The sequence below is a fragment of the Carassius carassius genome, chromosome 9, assembly GCF_963082965.1.
Source record: "Carassius carassius chromosome 9, fCarCar2.1, whole genome shotgun sequence".
Classification (NCBI taxonomy): domain Eukaryota; kingdom Metazoa; phylum Chordata; class Actinopteri; order Cypriniformes; family Cyprinidae; genus Carassius; species Carassius carassius.
Genome location: NC_081763.1, coordinates 17281706 through 17309438, shown reverse-complemented (window position 1 = coordinate 17309438; position 27733 = coordinate 17281706). Strand labels below are relative to the sequence as shown.

Sequence of the window (27733 nt, the reverse complement as noted above, 5' to 3'; positions counted from 1 at the left end):
CAAGCTGTATTTGCACCCTTTTTTAATTTATTTATTATTATTTTATTTTTTTTCTATGCTCAAACTAGTCTCCTAAACTGGCTAGCCAAAACCCCCTCTAAAAATTTGCAGATCAGACCAAACTGGGAAATAAGCAAACAAAAAACAAAGTATCCTTATGTCCTTTTCTACAGGTTCCTGTAATTTGTAAATAATGCCGACTGACATGATCTGAACAGAACAAGAAAAATGAGCTCAATAACAAAACACCACAGCAAGCAAAATAACCATTAGGGTAACAGTATCAGTTCCACCCCCAATATGAAAGAATGTTGGTTTAGCCAAAAGGAGAACTTAAATCAAATGTCAGAACATGTGCTACTTACAAATTTTCCTCAGCAACACACACTCACTCACTCAATCACATGCACACCTCTCCAACCCTCCCCCTTTCTACTGGATTGCCTTAGGCAGAATGATTAATTTGTTGCTATTGATTTCTCTTCCTGAGCCGAGAGAGCGACCAAGGGAGCACATAGAGTCTGTATGCATGTATGTGAGGGAGGCAGAGAAACAGACAGTGACTCGAGAATGACTGACAAGTTAAAGACAGACTGTGTGTGAGATGTACAGGTATGAGAAGATAATGGAGATATCAAAGGGATAGTTAACTCAAAAAGGAAAATTCTATCAGCTTTATGTCATCCAAAGTCATATCAATTTCTTTTTTAGTTTTTCTTGCAATAAAAGTGACCACTTTAACCACCATGACTGTGCCTGTTCCCTTTCATTCAGTCACGTTCGATGTTAAGTCAGACTGATTCAACAGGATCTCGCTAGAGATGAATCACCTTTAAGTGTTAACAAAACAAGCAAATGAATGAAATTGCGCACCCTGCCCTGCGGCGCGGGTATATAGGTAGAGCATGTGCAGTCGCACATTCAGCTTTTTGCTTCATAGCTGAGCCGTTCAGCTGCCAAGCAAGAGTGTTTTCAAGACAGCCAAGTGAACTGTGAGTGTTGATATTACGGCACGTAACGGCGTGCTGTAACTTCCCATACTGCGGTCATCCTGCAACTCCTCTTGGGCACTTCAACACTTCAGTGTTTTCACTAAAAGAGCAATTATCTAAAATAGCTTTTAAAGATGGACTTCCACTCATGCATTTCTGGGTGTGGTAGTTTTCTGGCTTCATCTGATGGTCACGACCGCTGCATCACGTGCCTGGGCCTCGAGCACATGGAGGCAGTGTTCATGGATGAATCATGTTCTCCCTGCGGGAATATGACCATTGTGATGTTGTGATCATGGCTCCTCTTCATCAAACGAGGAGAAGTCCCCCTCCCCATGCCCCAGACTACTTTGGCTCATGACCATGCTGATCTGAGGATTACAGTGAGGGCTTCGAGATGTCGATCACTGCATTGGGGGACGAGCTAGGCTCTGGAGGTGAGGATTTGGGGGGTGATTCCTGGGGGTGTCGCACGCTGATCGCTAGCAGCCACCTCCGGTTCCATGCTTCCCGGAAGTGCATGAGGAGGTTACTAGGTCCTGGAGGGCAGATCTAGTGCCTCCTCCATCCTCACTACCCTCAATGGCAGGATGGCTAAGGAGTAGTTGGAGATCCCCCCAGTCGAGCGTACTATTGCGATGCAGCTTTGCCCGCAGAATGCCGCGGCCTATAGGGGTAATCCGCGGCTCCCATTCAGGGCCTGTAAGTTCTCGTCCACTCTGACGGCCAAGGCTTAAGGAGCTGCTGGACAAGCCCCCTCTGCCCTGCATGCCATGGCCCTCCTGCAGGTCTACCAGGCCAAGGCACTAAAGCAGTTGCACAAGGGTAGTTCTGACCCAGGTGTGATGCAGGAGCTGTGCACTGCGACGGACCTTGTCATGGGTCAGACGATGTCTGCCTTGGTGGTCCAGGAATGCCACCTCTAGCTTACCTTGCCAGATATGAGGGAGTCCGACAAGCTTCTTCGGCGATGCTGTGGAGAGCTTTGCCCAACAGTTCTCTGCCACACAGAAGTAGACGGGGGCAATTAAGCACATCCTGCCCCAGCGGCCCGCTTCTGCCGTCACCTCGCCGCCAGCTGCAGCCCCTCTGCCTTCTCATCACTGAGGGCACCCTCCTACTGCCTCCACCTACACCTCCGCTCCAGCCCAGCCACAGCAGCAGCCTTCAGACTAGCTATGGCGTGGAGCTAGCACCAGGAAAGCGGCGCAGCCCGTAAAAGTGCCAGCAGTGCCCCTGAGACGGGCGACCCGGAGACTGAGGAGGGCAGTGTGGGGAGTCTTGTGTTTCCTTTTAGTTTTGTTTTGGGGAGCCAGCGGTAACAAATTATTCAGTAAAAGAGCAGTTTCCTGTTTCTATGGGTCTCAAGAAGGCCAGGATGGCAGTGCACAAGGCACAGCCTCAACAGTCCCTCAGAACCCACTCCGGGATGCTGTGCCTTCCTGGTTGAGTCCCTGTGCTACACCTCGCTAGCACTCCCCAAACTGTCTTGCTGGCTCACGAGAACCCTCAGACTCGGCTATGCGATTCAGTTCGCCCAGCATCCTCCCAAGCTCAGGGGTATCCAGTTCACCTCTGTGCTGGACAAAGATGCTCCCATCTTGCGAACAGAAATTGCAGTCCTGCTGGCGAAGGACGCGACAGAGCCGGTCCCTCCAGCAGAGATGAAGTCCGGGTTTTACAGCCCCTACTTCATTGTTCATTGAGGGAAGGAGGCATTCGCATTCTCAACTTCCTCTGCGACTGGCTCATATTGGCCCGGTCCCAAGCTCAGTTATGCGAACACAGGGATGTGGTACTCAGTCATCTCAGCCGATTGGGGCTTCAGGTCAACTGGGAAAAGAGCAAACTCTCCCCTGTGCAGATGATCTCTTTTCTCGGTATGGAGTTGGACTTGGTCAACCTGACAGTGTATCTCTCGTTAGAGCGCGCTCAAACGATGCTGAATGATGAGAAGTTTCTGTCACTAAAGACACACCGTCACGGTTCCTTAGTGTAAAACTGAATGTGCGACTGCATGCGCTCTCCTTATATACCCGCGCTGCAGGGCGGGGTGTGTGATGCAAATCTTGAACACCAACATTCTTTGGCTTGTTTTTTTAACACTCGAAGGTGATTTATCTCTCTAGTGAGATCCCAATTCGTCAGTCACTGACGTAATGTCTCCGTTCCCTCTTTCAGGGAATGAGGGTTACCATACATAACTGAGACGATCCCAATTCCTTTGTAAGGTGGGTCATCTTTGCTAGATGAAAATCTTGGATCATTGTGCTCATAACTGTTGCAGTGTCTCACAAAGGAAACAGTTTTCCAAAAGTTCTCAAGTTACAAGTTAAACTTTTGCTTTTGGATTTATATTTTTCCATTCCACTGTCACGTGTATCATGTTTTTAAATGAAAAACACGATTTGTGTGAATGGCCTAAATAATCATAATAGAACCTCATAAGTAATATATGAAGCACTCTACATAGGCACCAACAGGGGTGCCGTAAGCATTTTTGGGCCCTATGAAAGAAAATAAAGGTTGGGCCCCTACCACACCCATTCCGCACAAAAATGCACATGCAATCCAACCTAGTTAACCAAAATCTTTGTCTGCAATTAATAATTCGGACCTTATCTAATCTAATTTGCAGAGTTAGAACTTGCACATGAAGCATGTTACTTGCATCAGGTTATTCATTATTCATTATTTAGACATTATTAAAAACTACATTTATTTAAAGTTTAAATTTAAATGTTAATTTGAAGTATCAGTTATTATTATTGTAGTCAAATCTGGACAGAACAGATTTTTTTAGGCAAGTCATACTAACTACAGCATGATCAGTCACACAAAAGTCATCAGAATAAATGTTGGCTCGGTGTGACCAGGGTAATTTTCCTAGAAATTAAGAAATAAGCAGTGATATTGTTTCGTGGGTAGAAACATTTTTTTTTTTTCAAATTTTTCAAATTTTACAACAAAATTTTTTGCATTACTACTAGTGATTTTACTGCTAATAAAACAGATTGTGTAGAAACAGAAAGTGCATGGGACCTTAGAGTTGTCCTAACTTTCCCCCCCCTTAGCAGCACACCTGGGCATGATATGATATATGATCAAGTTGCCTAAAATGTGATTATTATGCCTAAAAATACACAGTGCACACATTAGGTAACACAATCAGTCTCAGTTACACTGAACTATTTCACACCTTTCAGTAAGTATTTAAATGAGAGCTATTTTTTTCCCTGAGTGCATCGCAATCCACTCTAGGACTGAATTCTGCATTAAAGTGGCATGCTTTTGATTCACTTAAAAGAACTTGCTCAGATTTTTTGCCTGTTAGAATTGACAGATTTCATAGAAAATTATGCAAGACTGTTTGCTATGTTTGGAACAACTCTGGAATGAAATCTGATAGGTTGCAATCACTTATTGTGCATGATGTCAGTTTTTCTTTGTAACCATTTCTAAAGTTGGCAAGTGTATGATGCTTAGTGTTTTAAAATATGTTCTTAACATAATTTGATTTGGCCTTAGAAATTGGTCTAAACAAGCTTAATCTTACTAGCTTGCATATTTAAGCAGCTCACTAGGATTTCAAACAGAGCCATAAAGATAACCATTTGAAATGACATGAGGGTGGGTAAATGATGACAGAATTTTCACTTTTTTTTATTGAACTATCTCTTTAAGGAGTGTGTAAAGAGAAATAGGGGGCTTAAAGAACAAGACAAAAACAGTGTCAAAGAAATGAAAATGTTAGTCATGACAGTAGATGGATGTGAAGAATGAATACAAGTACAGAGAGATGAATGTATCCAGGATTCAGAGCACTGATTCGCTGCAGTTTTTTTTTTCCTTTGATCCCCAATGAAGAAAAAAGCCAATTGTTGCAGTCTGGATGCGTCAAACCACCTCCCCTCTGCCTTTCTCTTCTCCACTCCACTTTCTCCTACCTCCTTTTATCCATATTTCCCCTTTGAACACTCTTTTTTGGCAACTGGAAATTCTTAGATTGCATATAATCGTCTACACCAACAGTGCAAAAGTCATCTGCAAATTGTTGAGCCTATGTCAATAGGCAATAAACCTCACTACATTTGGCTAGATTAATGCTGAATACAAGCAAAAAAAACTATTTGCTAATGTGGTTTAAATTTTTTATATATATTCTAAGATTTAAAAAAATATGTCAACACATTAACACAGATATTTATAATAGTTTAATATCATACAGTACAGACCAAAAGTTTGGGCACACCTTCTCATTCAAAGAGTTTTCTTTATTTTCATGACTATGAAAATTGTAGATTCACACTGAAGGCATCAAAACTATGAATTAACACATGTGGAATTATATATGGAATTATATACATAACAAAAAAGTGTGAAACAACTGAAAATATGTCATATTCTAGGTTCTTCAAAGTAGCCACATTTTGCTTTGATTACTGCTTTGCACACTCTTGGCATTCTCTTGATGAGCTTCAAGAGGTAGTCACCTGAAATGGTCTTCAACAGTCTTGAAGGAGTTCCCCGAGAGATGCTTAGCACTTGTTGGCCTTTTTGCCTTCTGTCTGCGGTCCAGCTCACCCCTAAACCATCTAGATTGGGTTCAGGTCCAGTGACTGTGGAGGCCAGGTCATCTGGCGCAGCACCCCATCACTCTCCTTCTTGGTCAAATAGCCCTTGATGCCTTCAGTGTGACTCTACAATTTTCATAGTCATGAAAATAAAGAAAACTCTTTGAATGAGAAGGTGTGTCCAAACTTTTGGTCTGTACTGTATATCCACCTTTTTCCTGACATGGAATTCTCAACTGATTTATACTGGAACGATCCTTTACATTTCCGGTCTCTGATGTTTCTAGTCAAATAAACATATTTTCCAAGCGATAATATAATGAACACAGATTGATTTGCTAGTTATAACCTTTATTTTATACCTGGAAAAGAAGCCCACTGAGATTAAAAATCTATTTTACAAGAGCGTCCTGACCAAGATTGACAGCAACACATCTCACGTGGGTTTAAAAGATAACATCCATCCATACGTTTACACGCAAGGAAGTTAAAAACAAATTTCAAAATAAATTATTCAATGAAAAAGGAATATCAAAACATAACTAGTCAGAACATCTGCAACCTGATGTTTCTGTCTACAAATCGTTTAAAATCTTTTAAAAGATGTCCAATGAAACTAGCTCCCTAAGATGCAACTTAACTTGCAAATTATTCCAGGCAAAGGAAGTAAAGAATTGAAATGCCTTTTTCCCCCAATTCAGTGCACAAAATAAGTACTTTATGGGAATTCCTTAGGCTTATAGCTGTTACTGGGACAGCCACCAACAGCACAGTTTACCATGCGCACATTTTTATATTTAGTTATATTTAAAAGGTTTCAGTTTAATTAATTAATTCAATCTTTTTACCCCGTTTTAACATGGATTTCTATGGAGACCAGAACATGACAGCATCCAAATGGAAGTCAGAATCCATCATGCCAGCGCTCATCGGTTACTCAGGAGAAAGGTGGATATAATAACTGTAATAATAATTTTAATATTAGATAAGATATTAGACTTTAAAAATAATAGTTCAGTATTATAAAATGCAGTGATTTTAATGTGGTAACACTTTATAATGAGGTTTCATCTGTTATCATTAGTTAAAAATACTTCTAAAATATGAATTAATTTTCATTTATATTAATTTGGAAATTTTACTAATACTTTATTAAAATAAAAGATATATCTGTTAATAACATTAAAATACCAGTAGTAACATTATTTAATGCTTTAAGCAACATAAACTAATGGGACCTTATTGTAAATTGTTACATTTATTTTTTAACTTCCCATCACAAGTATGTCTGCAAGATGTCTGTTAAGATCACTTCATCTGGAAATAATCTGCTGTGTAAAAACATCTGATAAATCCCTTTAAGATGTCAGTATTACATCCATTCTAAATCATAAACATCTTAAAGACATTTTCTAGCTGTCTGTTTAACGTCTGACAGGACATGTCTTATAGACGTACTGCAGATGAGCAAATGCTCTAAAAAATACATCTTGCAGATGTCAAATAGACGTCTCTCTGATGTACGTGTGTTATCAGGATTTAAACATTTGTTTTATATAATTATTAAAATGATTATGACAGTGAACTATTTTATGAGAGTTTAATTTCTTAATATGTAACAATTTTAATGTTGTATATAATTATTTATTTTGAAATTACACTAAATCATAATAGATCTGCACTAAATTGACCTTGTTTTAAGGATATTTTTACTGGAAACCAAGGAAAAAAAAGTATAGATTTTGCAGCAAAGACATGACACAACAACAACACTGATTATTCAGGCATTTCTGTGTTGCATTGCATACATATATTTGCATTGCAAAAAGCCACCCCACTGCTGTAAAATTTTCTACACTACTATCAATATGCATGTTTCATCCATCATTACACTGTGTTTCAATCTCCCTCTCTCTTTCTTTGTGGCTGTCTGCTTTTCTGCAGTCTTAATAGGCTGCTGCCGTTAAAGGTGTTAATTCATTCTCACACCATCTTCCCCACTCCCTTTCTCCCTCTCTCCCCACTTCCCTCCTCTCTCTGTCCCTCTTCTTGCTGTTGCTATGAGCCCATGACTTGTGATGCTGTCATCTCATCTTATCACTTCCTGATAGTGACACAAAGCAGCTTGACTTAGTGTGTCTACCATTGGTCCCCCCAAACACAGAGACACAATGTCTAAGTCATGCAGAGACACACACGCACAGAAACTGAGTATTGAGATTAGAATGTGTTGTGTCAGTGTCACTGTGACCCTCAGAGCATTTGTGTCTGGGTCCATGTGTACGGCTGTGGGGCTGCGAGAGATTGAGCAAATATGAGAGTGTAATAGAGAAATATATGAATCCAAGATGGCTGCCTGTCTCTCAAGCCTAAGTGCCCAACACTCCACTACACCACCTGACATTTCTATGGATGTGTTCATGTTCGATTTGTAAAAAATTCACTCAGAGTGCCCAAAAAACGCTTTTAACCCAAAACAACCTGATTTCAGTGAAGCAGCGGTTCACTTAGCTTAAGTATCCATGCTAGCTCTGGTCACTCTACAGGACCCCAGGGAGTTGCTGGTGGAGGTGTGTGTGATCTCAGCAAAATTCTGCTGATTAATTGCTGTAATTAGGTTCATGCAGGGCTGAGCAGAGATGCACTGCATCTAGAAGCACCTGTGGACAGTCAGAGGTCAGTGTCCCTGGACCCCTGTTACTTCTGCCTCTGACTTCCTATTCGTCTCCCAGCACAGATTGACAAAAGCCTTTCAGAAGTAGCTAGATTCTGCACCCCTAAAAATAATAATAATGACTGTTCCCAAATAGGTTTTCCAGACACCTTCAATTGTTTTGACAAACCAGTATATGGTCAAGACAGATGTCAGAGTGGGGTAAACAATCTTAATAGTAAAAAAAAAAAAAAAGAAAAAAAAATCTTTTGAATTTCCTATTTATTAAAAAATCATGATAAATGCATCAACATTTCCTCAAAAACATTAAGCAGCACAACTGTTTTCAGCACTGATAATAATAAGCATTGTTTCTTGAGCAGCAAATCCGCATATTGCAATGATTTAATGAGGATCTTGGGACACTGAAGACTCAAAATTTCAGCTTTGAAATAGGTTGTGCTGGTCCCGCTATGTGCTCGTTGAATATCTTTCATCTTTTATTTAACATTTTTAAATACTTTTCAAATTTGCATCAAATGTTGTGGTATTTGCTTGTTATTGAAGTTTTTGAAATGCCTCTGGAGAAAAATACCCTATTGTGCTCTATACTTCTGAGCCACTGTATTTATATTTTTCAGGAAATCAGTATACGAATGGCTTATAGCTGACTCTGCAAATTGAACCAGGATAGTTGAATGTATTATGGCATGCCTCAAATTTAAGATCCACAGTCTGTGTTGACTCTTGAGCTTGTGAATGCATTCACATATGCATTCACATACATACAGGCAATGTGAAGATTAGAGACTCCTTGTCCTGGAAAGTGATCTGAGAGAGTAAAGAGAAGCCATGCTGCTCTTCATTAAAAATGTATATTGTTCCTTATTACGCTAAGAAAAAGACAGGAACACACACACACAAAGGCCTATTCCAAGTTCAGAACCCAGCAGAGATCCAAGACGGGTGGAGAAACGTGGGCGTAGAGGGCGAAGAATGACACAGCTGATAGATGTAGAATGAGCTCCATGACCCAAACTGAATATCTTATTGTATCTACTTATTATAACAGCAGTCTCTTTTTACATCTCATGCAACCTGTTCCTGAGGTTATCTTCAGAAGACAAGTTTCTGGTCAGCTATTTTGGGAAGCATTAACCTTTGTGTCCTGGCACATACGGAGCACTGAATACTTTTTTACACATGAATTATTTGCAAAATGATGATGCCAGGTGCACATCATTTCCTGCTATAAACTCAGAACAGCTTCTGATTTCAGAGTGACATCAAATGAATGTTCTGCATGCCAATTAACTGTTTATTTTCTGATTGCATGGTGTTGGATTTATAGTCTTATAATATATAAGACTATAAATCTTATATATTATAGATTTATAATATATAAGATTTATAGTCTTATATATAAATCTATAAATCACACACACACACACACACACACACACAAACACACACACACACACACACACACAAACACACATATAAACACACATACTGTATATGTAAAATAAAAAAAAATAAAATAAAGATTGGGGCTTATAAAGTTCCTCTTCAGGAACTCGAGCTGCATCAAATGCGCTTTGGGGAACGCGCTTAGCGTGAGCGACTCTGAATATCGAGTGTAATCAGTCCAATGGAAGAGTGTGACGTCACAGGCGGGGTGACGTAAGCAACCAGGAAGCTATAAAAGCACGTGCCGCGCAGCTGGTGTCAGCTTTGCGTCTTTCAGCAAGCGCTCTGTGTGTGAATGTCACTTGTTTGTCTTGTGAGTCTTATTTACTGTTGTCTGTCCAGTTAGAGCTCCTAGACATGTCGAAGAGCAAGGCGAAATCTAAGCATTCTGATGGCGATACCAAATCGCGCTATAGGTTGTGTGTTCCTCCCTGCCCGCGATATATAACGGGTGGGGATACACACAGCTTATGCGTGGTTTGCCTGGGAGCGAAGCACGCTGAGTCGGCTCTCGAGGGGGCCGACTGTCCGCACTGTGAGCGAATGTCGTTCCCTGAGGGCCCTCTTCGAGGAGGGGGCCTTCGCCAGCGTTCCCCGCGGTGCTGGTCCCGCTTCTGCCGAGGCAGAACGGCGGCTGCACTCGTGGGGTTCGCAAGTGGATTTGGTGGAGGGAATGGAGACGGGCCAGTCCCTATCTCCTTCCACTTCCGCATGCCCTGCGGTTCCTTCCACCCAGGGAGAGGGATCGACGCTCCGCCTCTCTTCCTCCGAGGAGGTTCATGTGGAGTTGGTCGACAGGGATTCACCGCAATATGAGGAGCTCTTGGAGGTGGTTACTCGTGCGGTGGCCAAATTAAGTATTGAGTGGCCCGCCGAAAAAACAACTGAACTCCAGCGAACCAAGCTTGATGAACGCTTCCTGCGCGCGAGTCAGCCACCTCCCAGCCGGGGCCTTCCATTCTTTCCCAACCTGCATGATGAGATCGCCAGGTCGTGGAAACGCCCATTCTCGGCCCGCCTCTACATCCCCTCGTCTGATTACTATGGGAATGTGGTGGGGATGGGAGAGCACGGCTATAGAGCGATGCCCCGGGTGGAACAGAGGCTCACGAGCTATCTGTCCCCCGGTGCGGCATCGTCTCTGAAGGCCCCGGCACTGCCCTCAAAGCCACTCGGAACAACATTGGCTTTGGTAGGCAAAGGGTATGCGGCTGCAGGTCAGGCTGGTGCGTGTCTGCACACCATGTCGGTTTTACAGGTGTACCAAGCCGACCTGCTTAAGGAGCTAGACGAGGGAGAGGAGATCAAGTCACATGATATATCTGAGTTAAGAAGGACCGCTGATCTCTCCCTCCGCGCCACCAAGGAGACCGCCAGAGCGATTGGGCGGTCCATGGCAGCTATGGTGGCCATGGAGAGGCACTTATGGTTGACCCTGTCCGATATGAAAGAGCGGGACAGGGTCTGCCTCATCGACGCCCCGATTCAGCCGACTGGCCTGTTCGGCGACGCAGTCAATTCTGTCGTCGACAGGTTTCAGGAGGCCCGAAAACAAGCGGCAGCGTTCCATAAGTTCCTCCCTCATCGCTCTTTTGGGGCATCTGGGCGGGAGATGCCCCAGCCGCACCCTAGCTCCTCGTATCGCGAGGCCCAGAAACAGAGCGTCACCGATGCTCTCGGCCGAGGTCTTCTAAGCTTAAAGATCTTAGGGCAGTCATAGAAGCTAAGAAGTCCTCGGCCAAGAAACCCTGACGCCAAAAGCCCAGGGTTTCAGAGGGCAGCCTCTGCTGGGGTAGAGCGGTACACACCGCAGTACACGGTGCCCGTCTCGCCTAAGCGTCCTCTGGGGTCCGATCTGCCAACAATGCCAGTGTTCCAGGGCGCAGCGATCCCCAGCGAGCATCGGTCTCAGTATCCTCCGCCCGTGCGTGTAGCGGGGCTGAGACGCTCGCCGCCCCTGTGGGGGCCTCTTACACCAGAGGTCAGTCTCGAGAGACTGATTCCCTTAGTAGATTATTTAGCAGCGTGGAAACTACTGCCAAATGTATCTCAATGGGTCCTGCACACAGTAGAAAAAGCTACCGTATTCAGTTTGGCTCTGCGCCGCCAATATTCAACGGGGTCATCCCGACGATAGTCGGCCCCAGGCAGGGTCTGGTTATGGAACAGGAAGTGAAAACCCTATTAGAGAAGGAGGCCATCGAGGTGGTCCCTCCTCAAGACAGGGAGTCCGGATTTTACAGCCGGTATTTCATAGTTCCAAAGAAGGATGGGGGGTTGTGTCCGATTATAGACTTGAGGGTCTTAAATCGTTCAGTTATGAGATTGAAGTTCAAAATGCTCACAATCAAGCATGTTGTAGCTCAGATCAGGCCCGAGGACTGGTTTGTCACAATAGATCTCAAAGATGCATACTTCCACATATCCATCCTTCCACAACACAGGAAGTTTCTGAGGTTCGCTTTCGGGGGCAAAGCTTACCAATATCGAGTACTTCCCTTCGGCCTTGCACTCTCACCCCGCACGTTCACAAAATGTGTAGACGCGGCTCTGGTCCCCCTGCACATGCAGGGCATCCGCATTCTCAACTATATCGATGATTGGTTGATTTTAGTTCAGTCAGAGCAGGTTGCGGCTCGGCATCGAGATGTCGTTCTCGCACATATGGGGGAGCTAGGTTTGAGACTGAACGCCAAGAAGAGTGTACTTTCTCCGGTTCAGAGAACCACCTATCTAGGCGTAGTATGGGATTCGACCACGATGCATGCACGATTGTCCCCTGCTCGTATCGTCTCGATCCTCATCTCAGTCGAGAGAGTCAGAGAAGGCCAGTCACTTACTGTCAAACAATTTCAGAGATTGTTGGGTCTGATGGCAGCTGCGTCCAACGTGATACCTCTTGGCCTGTTGTACATGAGACCCCTATAGTGGTGGCTCAAGACCAAAGAATTTTCCCCGAGGGGCAATCTACTTCAACACTATCAAGTTCACGCGGCGCTGCCTCCGTGCCTTAGACATGTGGAAGAAACCTTGGTTCTTGAATCAGGGCCCGGTGCTGGGAGCTCCTTGTCGCCGTATAATACTAGCGACGGACACATCTCTCACCGGCTGGGGTGCAGTCATGAGTGGCCACCCTGCCCGTGGTCTGTGGAGTGGTCACCATCTGACATGGCATATCAATTGTCTAGAAATGCTAGCAGTTTATCGTGCACTGAAGCACTTCCTCCCAGACCTAAGGGGTCGCCATGTGTTGGTGCGCACCGACAACACATCGGTGGTCTCTTACATCAACCACCAGGGAGGTTTGCGTTCGCGCCCTTTGTACAAGCTGGCACACCAGATCCTGTTGTGGTCCCAGAGCAAACTCCTCTCATTAAGAGCAGTATATATTCCTGGGAAACTAAATATGGGAGCAAACATACTGTCGAGGCAGGGGCCGAGGCCCGGGGAATGGAGGCTTCACCCAGAGGTGGTGAAGCAGATATGGAGAGTATTTGGCAGGGCTCAAGTAGACCTTTTTGCGACTCAAGAGACATCTCAATGTCCCCTTTGGTTCTCTCTAGTTCATACAGCTCCTCTGGGACTGGACGCTATGGTACAGACCTGGCCGAGGCTTCGTCTGTACGCTTTTCCCCCTATTGCTCTGCTCCCGGGAGTTCTGGCGAGCGTACGTCGGGACGGGGTCCGTCTGTTGTTAGTAGCCCCGTTCTGGCCGGGCTGAGTATGGTTCGCAGACCTGGTCTCGCTCCTCGACGGCTCTCCATGGGAGATACCGATCAGGACAGACCTACTCTCACAGGCGCAGGGCACGATAATTCACCCTCGCCCAGAGTTGTGGAAGCTGTGGGTGTGGCCCCTGAGGGGGCACAACTATTAGCAGCTGGTCTCTCAACCGAGGTTGTTGAGACCCTCCTCCAATCCAGAGCTCCCTCAACGCGGAAACTGTACGCCCTGAGGTGGAAACTCTTCACCTCATGGTGCAGAGACCGCCAGCTAGACCCAGCAAACTGCCCAGTTGGTACAGTTCTGGAGTTTCTACAGGCCAGGCTCTCTGCAGGGTTGACCCACTCCACACTGAAGGTTTACGTGGTGGCCATTGCGGCCTACCACGCCCTTCTCGATTGTCAGTCTTTGGGAAAACACCCCCTAGTTACACGTTTCCTCCACGGTGCGCTGAGGCTGAGACCTCCAGTACGGTCCCGTATTCCCCCGTGGGACTTGGTTGTGGTGTTAGAGGCAATGTGCAAACCCCCGTTTGAACCCATTCAAGATATTTCAGACTGACAATCTTACGCTTAAAACATCCTTTCTGTTGGCTATCACCTCTCTGCGGTGAGTAGGAGATCTTCAGGCCCTCTCTGTAGCCCCTACTTTTCTCGAGTTTGCACCTGGCATGACCAAAGCGTTCATATACCCTTGAGCGGGATATGTTCCAAAGGTTCCCTCTGTTACACCACAACCTGTAGTGCTGCAGGCCTTCTGTCCTCCTCCCTTTCAGGAGCCCGACCAAGCGAAGCTAAATTGTATGTGTCCAGTTCGAGCGCTGGACACATACTTCCACAGAGCTGCCCTGTGGAGAAAAACTGACCAATTGCTTGTATGCTACGGTTCCCCCAAGAGGGGTTCTCCTGCTACTAAGCAGACTATTAGTCGTTGGATAGTCGAGGCTATCAATGCCACCTATGTGTCCTCTGGTCGTCCCCCGCTGTTGGGAGCCAAGGCTCACTTTACTCGGGGTATGGCGGCCTCCAAGGCCTTCCTAGCAGGTGTATCCATGCTGGACATCTGCAGTGCTGTGGGGTGGTCCACGCCCTCTACGTTTGTTAAATTCTATGGCCTACATATGCCAGTCACTCCAGGCGCTTCTGTCCTCTTGTCCTAAGCTGTGCTCTTCGGATACACACTAGGCAGGGGTTTGGTAGTCTGGCGGCGTTGGTACTCGTTCCCCAAAGAGCATTTAACGCAGGTTGAGTTCCTGAAGAGGAACGTCCCTAGGTTACGTATATAACCCTAGTTCCTCGAGGGAAAGAGACGCTGCGTCTCGGAGCCATACCCCCGGCACCCCTGCCGGTGCTTGCTGGTACTCGAAGCTGACGCCAGCTGCGCGGAACGTGCTTTTATAGCTTCCTGGTCGCTTACGTCACCCCGCCTGTGACGTCACGCTCTTCCATTGGACTGATTACACACGATATTCAGAGTCGCTCACGCTAAGCGTTTTCCCCAAAGCGCATTTGACGCATCGTCTCGTTCCCTCGAGGAACTAGGGTTACATACGTAACCTAGAGACGTTTTTTTGACATATGTCTACATCATGCAAAGATGCATAAATACTCAGAGCACCTTAGAAACCAAATTAAACCTGTTAAAAACACCCCAAAAAGCCTTAGCAACAATACCGAAATGCTGTTAAATCACTTGAAACTCCTTAGCAACTACATAAAAACACCCAGAAAGCCTTAGTAACCACATAGAAACATTCTAAACCACTCAGAACACCTAAGCAACCACACAGAATTACTCAAAAACACCATAAAAGTTTAGCAACCACATATAAATTTACGAAAATCATTCAGAACAAAAGAAATACTACAACAGCAACATGTTCAATGCAACTCAAACTTCCATACCAATTACAAATACAGTATATATATATATATAGGAAATATATATATATATATATGGCATCAGGGCGGTGATGTTTCGTATGGTCAAAATGCACTTGGATATTCTTCTGAAAACCTTCAGTCTAAAGATATAAGCTTGATTTTTAGGCTGAGCATTGAAATATATAGTGCACCGCAAGACTTTGGCTTCCCTGAGATAGCCAGTCTTGATGAATTCTTCCAGATGAAGTTGACAGTGGGAGTTTCCTGACAGCAGTATGTTTAGCCAACAGCACCATTTGCTGTGACTGGAGGCTTTGCCAGCACTGGTGCCTGATGTAAACACAGCCATCTGATCAGCTCTGCTCAACCACAGCACTGCTTTGCCCCTTTGGACCCAGATCACCATACAATGGCTTTGAGAAGTGCTACTAAAATTGGGTGCGAATTTTCAGCCTGAATTGGGTGTTATTACCCGAGAGAAAAAGACAATGTGGGACACACACACTCACACACACACACACACACACACACACACACTCAAAAAACGATGAGGGAGGAGATGCTCGTACCATCAGAATGAGACACAGGGCACCATTTACTTCTCATCAATAGTCTTCAAAGTCCCTAACAGAGCTGGAATCAATACAGACACAATGTGAACCGTTATACCTGATCTCCCAAATAGAGAAGGAAAGGAAATATGAGTAAGATGACTATATATTTGTATGAAACCAGATACTATTGCGCATCTTGTAGTTTTGGTAATTCATGCAAAACAAGCGCATAATTTAACTAAGTGCACTTAAATGGTCATGTGGTTTCAGATTCAAGAGGGACATGGGAATACAACGTGTAGCTCAATGCACATATCGTGAAAGCCAACTAATAAAATTTACTTAATGAGCGCTGCTGCTCTGTACCTAATAAACTAAAATACAAATTGAGCTAATGTTGTCTTTTGGGATTTTCCTTTCTTACTTTAGAAATCACTTTCATTACTGCTTCTCTTCTACAGTTCGCTGGACTGTTATTGTTACTGTTACCTCAGCAGCTAGGTGAGCCACAAATCGAGGGTCTGCAGAGGTTAAAACATCTCAGTACATCCTCCACAGAGCCATAGCCTCAACAAGAAGACACATGCTCATTATGTGAGGACCCATGATGCGAAATAAGATCATAAATAAATTAACATGACATTACAGACGATAATGTTTAGGAACATCTAAATGGACTGTCGGAGTGTTGTTCTATATGAAACATTACACTTGAGACCTGTAATATATCAGGACTGAAGCAAACGCTAAGCAGCATGTGCTAAGATATGATCTTCTCCAAGGTGAGACTCACCCATAGGATAGAAAAAAAGATCTCATTAACTTCTCAATTGACAGCAATGAGATTCAACGGCAATAAGAGAAAATGGAGAGCAAATGGAGTCTACTGCTTCTTAAATTGCTCTCTTGAGTAAAAGACTCAAGTAATCTCACATCTCCTTTAGAGACTCACAAGAGATTTAAATGTCACACACTGTGCTGAGATTGTCACGCGCACGCATATACATATACACAAAATAGAAAATAGAAAAAAACAATTGTTAAATGCAATAACAAAATATGAGTATTTTGTGTATATAAGTATGGACGGATGGATGAACAAGACAAAAATTTAGAAAAATAGTGCTCAGCAGATAATATGCATATGTATATATAGCAGCATCTGCTGAGCACTATATATGCATACATAAAAATGAATCAGCATATAACAATGATTTCTGAAGGATCATGTGACACTGAAGACTGGAGTAATGGCTGCTGAAAATGTAATAAAAAGAAAACAAAATTATAATAATATAAAAGTTTTAACTGTGGTTTAGTAATATATTTTTGATCAAATAAATGCAGCCTCGTTGAGCATAAATAATTATATTCAAAACATTAAAAAAACCTACTTTACAGACCATACAGTTTTTAAGTGTACTGTAAATATATGGAGTATACTCTCTCTATAGTATATATTGTATATATATGTATATGTATATATCACTTGTTTCCTAAAGTCAAAGACAAAGGTGATAGATGATGGATCAATTAAATCTCCATTAAATTTCCTAAGCTATAAATGAGTGACTTTTTGAGCATTTTTTTTTTTAATTTATTCTATATATTTCACAATTCCTTTAAACAGTTCTGGCCTAATTTCGACATACTTTATAAAAACAAATTGAAATTCAAAAGTGTTTTGCAAATCGATGTTATGTGCACTGTTAAAAATGTGTTGTTTTTTTTACAGGAAACTCCTGGCAACTAATTGCCGTGAATTTACAGCGAGTAATATACAAGAAACATACTGTTGATTTAATACAATAAAATTCTGTGTTTATACAGCAGTGTTGCTGTGATTACAGTAGCATTAATACAATAAAATGTTGTATTTTGTATTGTTGTCGTACAATCCTCAACAGTGGTGACAATCCCAAAAAACAGAATTGCAGCAATGCATGCTGGGAGCCATGAACATGTTTTGTATGCTGGCATGAAACATGTCACCATTGTTGGGTTTCATATGCCAAATGTTGATGTCTGTGAGTTTATAAATAACCTAAAACATGTTTTAAACAAAAAGTTAGCAAAGACAATATTTATACACTGTTAAACATCAGTGTACGAACCACAACAGTGTTTTAAATTACTTATTTTTATATCAGTTGGTTCACTGAAACCATTTTAGTGCAGTCAGTAGGTTGCTATTAAAACAGACTTGCTGATCTGCTTTATATATGCAGAGATGTTTTGTGAAAACAACGGCAACTGCTGCAGAAAAAAAAGTATTGCAGCAAAAGTTGAGGGCCAAGAGCACAACTGAAGCAAACCCTGATCTCTATGATGGTGATCTCAAAAAAACATTTTCAATAAGACATCAACATCTTAACCTCTGTGAATTCTCAATAAGAACTTCTGTAGATGCATGACAGAAATAAAATCATTCTGGTTAGTATGACTATAAGTGAAGCTGGTAATGCTGTTTGTGGAGTTGTGGCTGAAGAAAGTTGTAGTTTGTGTTCTTATTTCTCTTTCTTTCTTGCTTGTTCACAGCAGATGTTTGAATGACTGAGAGAATGTTGCAGGAACATTTTACTAACCTTAAAATAACATTATACTAATATGGAAACTGGACTTTTTTTATGTTAGAAAGAATATGAAAGTACCAGTTTTAATGCTATCCCACAATGTTTTGTGGTGTCTGTAAAACAATGCTTCTACAGTGTAGTTACAATAATATTACAGGACTGTCCATCAATTTCCCATCATGCATTTGCATTTACAATAAAAACCATGAATACAGTGTATTGTTGTAAAATGTACTGTAAAATTACATCAATTGGTAACAGTGTGGGTGTAAGCTGGGGTATCTGATCGCATCCCCTCACTTTACTGATGCATGGTGTTTGGGTTCCTCTCTGACACAAAGCTAATGCGCTGTAATGGATTGCAAATGAACTGTGCCAAGGACACCACCAATTCATCACACCTGAGAGGGCCGCAGATTCCACTGCTGCTTTCAGGGGAAAAACAGCAAAACGCTTTGACTTAAAATGAATGGAGCAGATATAGAGTTAATCAGCATTCATGGTGGGATTTCATCTCGCTGCTTTAAATCTGCAAAATGGCCATCAGAGAAAGGGGCATGGGGGATAAATGAATGATCCCCTTTAAACGTTATCACAGAATTGGCCTAATGCCGACTGCACAGTCTACAACAGTGGAAATGAGATCTATTCTATATAATTGGTTTTTCTCATTATAATAGTATGACAGAGATTTTGCCACTGCATGTGAGAGTACAGAGTGAATTTCTAAATCACCACAGACCTCTTTGTGTAGATGTGCATGTTGAGTTTTGCATTTTTTCATTTTGATTTGATTTTTCTTCAGTACATCATATAAGAAGGAAGTTCATGATGCTCTATTCCATACAATTATTAGAAGGAGACCAAAGGCTCTTAATCTCTGGTTCTTTACAAAAAGTACCATTAAAATAATCTATATAATTTATATTCCAGGTCTTCTGAAGTGATGAGATCAGTGATGAACACACAGACAAATCTTCTCTTACACCTTTGGGCTTAAATCTCAATGTCTAGTTCTAAAAGCATCATAAGATGTTTTGATGCACCACATTAGAATATATTTTAATGCTTTAAAAAGAAGCATAACTAGATTAAATATAGACTACCATTCAGAAGTTTTGCTTCAGTAAGATTTTATTGTTTCAAGGAAATTAATAATTATACTAACCAAGGATGCATTCAATTAATTAATAGTAAGTAAAGACTTTACAACGTTAAAATAATTTATATTTCAAATAAATTATGAACGTTCTATTCATCAAATCCTAAAATGTGTAGTTTTCACAAAAAAAACAGCAGCCTCAAAACTCTGCTAAACATCTCCTTTTGTGTTGCACAGAGGAAAGAAAGGCATATATGCTATGTAGCTCAAAATGTTATATGTTGAACATCTCTTGTGTGCCTCCACTTATCTGTGGTTGCATTCATTCATCAGTTATAATCAGTGATGTTACACTATAGTGTGTGCCTTCCCACACACAGATCCTGGGAGCATCCTCTATTGATCTGTTTCCTGGGTCAAAGTGCAGATAAATCACATAGTGCACCAGGACCGAAAGCAACCAGGAAGCCTGTGTCACTCAATCATTCCCCTGATGAAGGCAGCCTGCAGCTCTGGAGAAGATGATTGGAGGAATGATGAATAACACCACTCGGCTCTTCCTAACCCCGACAGGACTGTCAAAGAGTTACATTTATGATCCTTTCTAATTTCACCACGCCATGTATAGTTTATTTCAGGGACGCTGTGATCATTTAGCATTCCCTTAGAGTTTGCAAAGAAGGAACCAAAATAAAAGTAATGCAGAAAAGCTCTTAAAAAGGCTATTACTAATGCAGATGTGCATCCCCAGTAGAGGGTCAACTGAGTGGAGGAGACAGAAGCTCCAGAATAGCAAGAGTACTCCTACACACACCTGCCAGCGTTCAGGTTGAAAGAAGGAAAAGCTGGAGAAAGAAAGAAAGCGATAGAGAAGAGAGAAGGTGAGAAATGAGATGTGGAACAGACTGTTCTGTTGCACTCTGATCACTGCCGTCACATTCAACCTGCTTTCAGAGCTGAATCAGAATGAGGATGATTCAAGTGGTATTCCACCTGGGCCTTCTCCCAATCCAATATTAATATGTCCCTGAGACCCTCATTATGTTCCTTCCTGTCTGAGCTGCAGAGCAGAATTTTGTCCTCTGATTCTGGCAGAGGTTGTCTAGATGTCTCAAAAAACAAAACAAATTCTGCTGTTTTGAGTACATGTCCTGCATTTGAGAAGTTCAAAATGAGAACCGGCTTGCCAGTACATTAGCTCTAAATTATATCATTATTCTTCCAAATAAATGGCTTCTATCATTGCTTAAATGGACAGTGCACCCAAAAAATTAAAGGTCTGTCATCATTTACTCACTCTTATGTCACCCATATGACTTTCTTTTTTCTGTGGAACTCAAAAAGAGATATTTATAGCAGAATGTTCAAGCTGCACTTCCATAATAACTAAACAAATAAATGCAAATGTAAACCATCATCTGGCTTCAAAAGAATTGGAACATACTGCACAAGTTATTTGAAACTGATATAATATTGTGAAATAGTCTTACTGATTTCTATTGTAATGTTTAAAAATGTAATTCATTCCTGTAAAGCTGAATTTTCAGTAGCCATTATTGCAGGCTTCAGTGTCACATGATCCTAGAACAACATAAATGTCTTCAATGTAAATGTCTTTTCTGTATCACACTGTTCAATTCAACAAATCCTTGCTATCTTCTGTGAACTTCCAGTGATAACTTTTATTATTTTATCAACTATCATCATTTATTCACTTTGAAAATCCCTTTAATATCACAGCTGAATATATCAAGCAAGAATTATGACACCTCAAAACTCTAATGATCATCTGGCAAGGCAATGAATAAAGGCATTGAATGAAGCCGCTCCTCTGTTATAGGTTAACCTGACAGGGTGTTTTGGCAGTGTATATGCTGGCTTCCAGGATGTTTTTGGTTCCTTGCTGTTCATCACATCCCTGGTGTTTATAGGATAAGTGGATCATACTGTAGTATTAAAGGGATATAGAGAGTGGGTATGCCAAAGAAAAAATGGTTGGATTTTTCCTTTGGTAAGTGTGGAGCTGAACTGAGATGATTGTTTTGCGGCCAGAGGCCTGTGTGATTGAACATGCAGTAGTGTTGTAATACTGTGCAATGCCACTCTGGACTTGTGTCATTAGCTGGACAGATCCATGCCAGGCTGGTAATCCTTATCTGATCAGTTTATGAGCGTAATCCATCTCTATACAGACACGACTAAGACCCACAGCTTGTCTGTCTATTTCACACATATATAAAAATATCACATTTTAAACCAAAAAGTCTCACATGTAATCATTTTGATCACACAGGTTCCCAAAATATGATTTACAAATAGCAGCACAATGCTGCCACACTGGTTCAGTCGAACTGGATGAATGCCAGGTATGAGACCTCACACACACTTGATTACAAAGAGCAGATTTGCAAGCATGAACTAGCGAGAGGTGAGAAAAATGCAAGAGTATTTTTCACCCCTCCTGCTGAGACAGCGCTGGTTATCTCTTCAAACACACGCTTTGGCCACATTCAAATGGCAAACTTGCACAGGAAGTTCATTCATTAGAAGCAGCCCGTCGTGGCCCAGAAAGTATTCACAACGACTCAAAGCATTCAGAAGAAAATGATCTGTGTTGTTAGGAAAGTTGCTGTCACAGAGATTCAGAATGATAAGTGTTGGGTGTGCGAGGAATATAACTGCATCTCCTTTGTCACTGTACTTTGCTGCGCTGTTGCTGTGCTCTTGCTGTGCTGTACCCTAACATTCATTGTTAGCGTAATGAAGATTTAAAACACAAATTACCTGTAGTTCTGCTGAAGTACTCTTGGGTCTGAGTCACTACGGTTATGCCCGCCCACCTTATACCTGCTTGTGTTCTATCATGGCAGTGTTTGTTCTTGTGTACATGCATGTACTGCAATGTCATGCTGATTCATATTTGCTTCCACTCACTAAAGGAGCACATTCTAATCTGCAGTGGCACTATAATTGCTCTGTGGGTGTCCAGAACAAGACCTTAACAAGCTGTCATCTTTCACTAAGAGGAGCGATAAAAGCAAGTGCATTGTGCTTTGCTTTTGTGTTGTAAAATTTTTTAGAAACTTTGCCCTAATTATCTGGTTAATTTTTTTTTCCCTTTGTGATTGAGAATGGAAATAAAAAAGTCCTAAGTTAAAAATTTGCAGTGGCCATTAAGCCTGGTTTAAAAGTTTATGAATTGTATTAGATAACAAGATGTCAAACTAAGTGGCATCTGCAAACAAATGATGCTTTTTTGCAGGAATAACTTCTAATTTCTTACTATAAAAAAATTACTTTTAATCAGCTGGTTTCATGGTGATTTATAATTTTTCTCTCAGTTTAGCTCAAGAGTAACCACGGGTATAGTTCATTACATTAACTATAAACATAATCCACTTAGTTTGACATCTAAGCTTTGACACTCTAAAGAAAAGGCCCATTGTACCCTGTAAATAAAGGAAATCTTAATGGAAAATGTACTGGTAATTTTCTAACAGGATATTAATAATTTCTCTGCAGTGTACATTTGTGTCTGTCTTAAAGTTTACATATGCTATTTATTTTAATAAATGCCTCTTTGTTTGTTTGTTTTATAGAATGGCATCCATTTGTTTTTAAGTGTGGTTTTAAGATGTTCAAACAGTCTTTTTGTAGGTGTGATTCTCTGGATTGGTCTATAGTGTACTTCATACGTGGGTGGGTGCGAGAGTAGATCTTAAATATCTGAAGCATTGCTAATATTGCTGAGAACAGTCCAGTGAGGGTGTTTTCCCTCTCTCATCAGTTTGGAGCACTCCAGGGACATGCATGCTGTAAATCTATTCCTCCCCAGCAAATCATCTTCTGCACAGACCACTGAGATTTACATCCTGGCCTGCCAACACGCTATGAGTCTATGAGATGGCAGTGCAAGACGGGCTCTGAGAGGCAGCACCTGGTTGATAGATATAACCGTGTAGGTTGAGGGATAAGTGTTATTTACTGTTGCAGCTAATTGCTTTTGTCATAGTCTGAGCGTGAGATCTGTGTGAGCCTGAACTGATAACAGGAGGAATAGATGTTTCACATTTAAGCAGCACAGTCCTCTTCTAATTAAAACCTATCATAGATCTACACCTAATTCTGCAAAAGAGCTGGCTGTAATCGACAATTTAAGTTTAAGTTCTATTATTTAAGTGTGGTGTTTATCCAGTGATCATTTTTCCTGTTCATAAACTGTTAGATTTATTTTGTGACACACAAAGAGGCAAATGTTTCATTCTTCAGGGTTTAATTCTACTAGCGTACTATCAGTTTATTAGCTGAACCGAATTAAACCACATTGCTATTCCAAAGAATTTGACCTCGGTCTGCTTTATCTGTGTAACTGAGAGCTAAAATGAATCACAAATTACAAATGACTGACTAATATGTGGAATTTTGTGGTGCCAATGACACACAGGGGCACTACAAAAGAAGCTATTAAGAGCTATTTTACATGGAAATGTTCATCAGGCCCCACTTGGATGGTTCTCATGAAGCACCTTTTGATCCAAAAGATTCCTGCACATTAAGGTTGTAAGCCTTGAGCCTTTCAGGTCATTTTGGCAGTCAAACCTTAAACTGACAGACAAAATGAAAGAGCAGATGTTAAGGATACGCTCACAGATGTGGTCAGTCACTCATCTTGCCTTAGTCAACATATGGCTATGAGAACTCATGTTGTCATAATGAGGATCAAGGTTAACATCCAGTCTCTCTTGTCTATATGCCTTGTAGTTTAACTCACTTGACTGTATATAATGCTACATAGATTTTCTTCCATAAGTCTTCTTGTGCTTTAGATTCAGCAAAGGATGTTTATAGATAGCATATGGCCGTGTGCCTCAGAGACCCAGGCCATCTTGTATGTTATGCTCTGTGACCTCACAAGGTGACATTGCTAGGCCAAATTCAACAGTCAGTGCAGCCACTGAGGCATGACAGGCAATCAACAGTCAGTGTATGTTGACCTGACAGAGAGCCTTTCTGAACATGGTGCATATACGAGTAGCGATTTTCCCCAGGTTTCCCCCAGTGGAGGTTCCAGTAGTGCACACCTGCATTTATCTGCTTTTACATCCAACTTTCCCCTGCGGTAAAATCTATCTTAAAGTGGTAGTTAACTTCTATGTAATTTTTGCCATCATTTACTCATCCATTCTTAAAAATAATGGTTCCAATAGGGGGTTTTCACAGCAATGCCCTAGAAGAACCCCACACCCATATTCTTCATGGAACCATAGATGCCAATAAAATACTTTGTTTTTTTATGTTCATTTTAAACCTGTATGAATGACTGACCTCTGAAGAAGACAAAATAATATATTTTGAAAAAGTACTTTTTGTCCATACAAATAGCATATGTGTTGCCACTGAATGGACACAGTATGGACAAAAAAATTTTCAAAATATATTTTGTGTTTCACAGACCTGAGGGTGAGCATGAAAATGTTTTTATTTTTGGTTGAACCCAAAAAAGCTGGTATTCCTGGAAGATGGTTTCTAGCTGGTCCAAGTTGGTCATGAGCAGCAGCAGGAATATATACAACAAGCTAATATGATTTAATACTATAGATTAATGCGTTCAAACCGGCTTTTAGAAAATGGGCTTCTTAGACAAACAAGAAATCTGTTAATTAGTTCTGTCTTATTACAAAACATCCTGTGTCCTTGTGTTTGGACTATCTGGCAAAGTACGCATGAGTTGTATTATTGTGCGCCGCTGTCGCTGTCCGTGGTCCTGAATGCGGAGCCGCTAAACCCTTATGAGAGCAGCAGGCCTAAGTTGCGTTTCCGTATCAACCGACAGGAACACGTGTGCACATGCTGAGATGGACCCTCTGATGCAAATGGGGGACCGCTTAATGTCATTGGGTGAATGAAAGAGAGCATGAGACTCGTCTTACCTTCCAAGCAACATGTCCTCCACAGTCCCGAATGGGTCATCACCTCTTCGTTTTTCTTGCTGGTCTCGTTCTCGTTGTTGCTCTTGATCTTACACACGCCGCGCGAGTACAGCCAGTAGTCCGTGCCCACCGCGATGGTCATGAGACTGAAGGCGGCGAACGCGCCCACCGTGGTCAATAGCATCTGAACTCCGCGGTCAAACACACCCATGTTGCCGCATTCCATGAAAGGGGGACCCCCTTTCCTCTTGATGTATAGGAAATAAATATTTGAAAATTTACGGGACCAAACCAAATTTAAAAAATGGGATATACTTGAGCGAAAGGAGGGGGAAGAGGGAGGATGCGGTAGGAACCTTATGGTTGCGTTTGGGTAAGAACCAATTAAGGAAGAAATAGGTGAGCCTTTCTGGCTTTTTCGGTTGTTTTCGAAGTGGAACGGTACGCTTTCCGCACTGTTCCAACAAAGAGCAATTTACCGTTCTAAATCGTTTGTCCTCGTCTTTTTTTCTTTTCTTTTCTTTTCTAAACGAGGTAAGATATGCAGCAGCTAGTGCTACAGCTTAAACTTAACGAACATTCACGCTGCAAAGCCACTAATTAAAGATAATTAATTGCCGAGGCCTTTAATACCTGAGCATGTCATTCAAACGCCACAGCTATTTAGCCAACGTAAAACAATACTCGGTTTTGATTATGACAATTTAGGCGCTTAGATTTGATGTGTTAGGAAATGAGGATACATACTGGTTTAGGAAGAATGTGAGATTCAGACTGGTATTGATGGAGTAATGGAAGGCTTTGCTTCGGATCGTAATATATATATATAATATATATCAATTCAATGTGTTACAACAACTGTTGACCTACGTAGCTGCTTTACAAACAAGATGTCCTCTCTTAATATGGCTAAGAAAACCCTAGTCTGTTATAATCAACGTAGAGAGAGGGGGGGTTGGGGACAAGAAAAGCTCTATTAAAGTGCAGGAGCAGAAAAAATATAGGATAGATGGATGGATGGCCAGGATAGTCCAGTTTAAAACCAACAAAAAGAATGTCCAGGTGAATCTAAATCTGCTGCCGCTCTCGCATCAATTTGAAAAATCAAGTCAGTCACGATGGAATGAGAAAACTAATCGAGAATGAAAAATAAATTAGCAAGATGGTATAATAAAATAAAGCACTACTATATATCCTTTTTCCTAAAATTCTGATCCCCAGTTTCCATATGTATATCCTAGCTCTATGAAGGTCTCTTCCGAAAATGGCAATCTGCTGTTGAATATGGTGCCGTCGAATATCCGGTTAGAGCAGGGAGCTTCCAGCAGAACGAGCCGACCATTACTCGACATAGAGCCGGCTAGAAGAGACCGAGAAGGCGGAGGCGCCGGAACTGCTGTGTTCTACACCCGCCACTGATGCTCGCTTATCCAGATCCGCGCTGGCTTTCTCGCACCCAGAACCGTTCCGCTTGCAGAGCACTTGCGCCATGTAAAAGACAAAAAGACAAAAAGACCTGAGAATGAGGAACGTGCTGTGCTGGGAAAGGAGGATACGGGTCTGCTTCTGTCTCCTTTGCTTGTGTGCTAGTGAAGATTTGGGAGATGGATGTAGGCAGGCGTGCGGTGGCTGAGAGAGAGAGAGAGAGAGAGAGAGAGAGAGAGAATTATACAACAGGGAAGGGATGTGCGGCTACAGAAAAGGGTGCAGTTTAAAACTCTTATTTGAACAGAGCGAAACATACAGATATTAACTCATGTTGTACGAATATCGTGGTTCGAATCGATGAAATGCTGACTAAAGGCGCTGGGTTGTTTCAGAATACATGTTATGTGGATTATGTAATCAAGTTTTTGACAGAAATCAAGGTTTTTTCTTTCTTTCTTTCTTTCTTTCTTTCTTTCTTTCTTTCTTTCTTTCTTTCTTTCTTTCTTTCTTTCTTTCTTTCTTTCTTTCTTTCTTTCTTTCTTTCTTTCTTTTTTATTGTAATAGGCCACGTTGCATTTTAAAATAGCCTGCAGGAAATCTACACAAGATCACGTTGCTAATTGTCAACTATCATTAAGTTGACGTTTTAAAAACAGATTTTTGTATTTGTAAATAATATTGAACAAAGTAAATAAATCTTAAGAAAAACGTACTGTTGCTGTGGTTACCACCTCAGACGATCAAGTTCTGCACGAAAGCGTCACCGCGCTCTTTTAGCATTTTAGCATTGCATTTTAACGTATTTGCACTTTTAATGCAGTACACACAATTATTATTATAACCCCCCCCCC

General features: G+C 41.8%; 1 protein-coding gene across 1 annotated transcript in view; it reads right to left on the bottom strand.

Annotated features, from left to right (window-relative positions):
- The window catches only part of LOC132149107 (voltage-dependent calcium channel gamma-2 subunit-like), a 77500-nt gene extending 50475 nt beyond the window's left edge, over nucleotides 1-27025 (bottom strand). Inside the window, exon 1 of the mRNA XM_059558050.1 lies at nucleotides 25455-27025. Coding sequence (XP_059414033.1) covers nucleotides 25455-25680 — 226 coding nt within the window. The 5' untranslated portion in view covers nucleotides 25681-27025. The remainder of the gene's footprint in view (nucleotides 1-25454) is intronic.
- Between the last annotated feature and the right edge of the window lie 708 nt (nucleotides 27026-27733).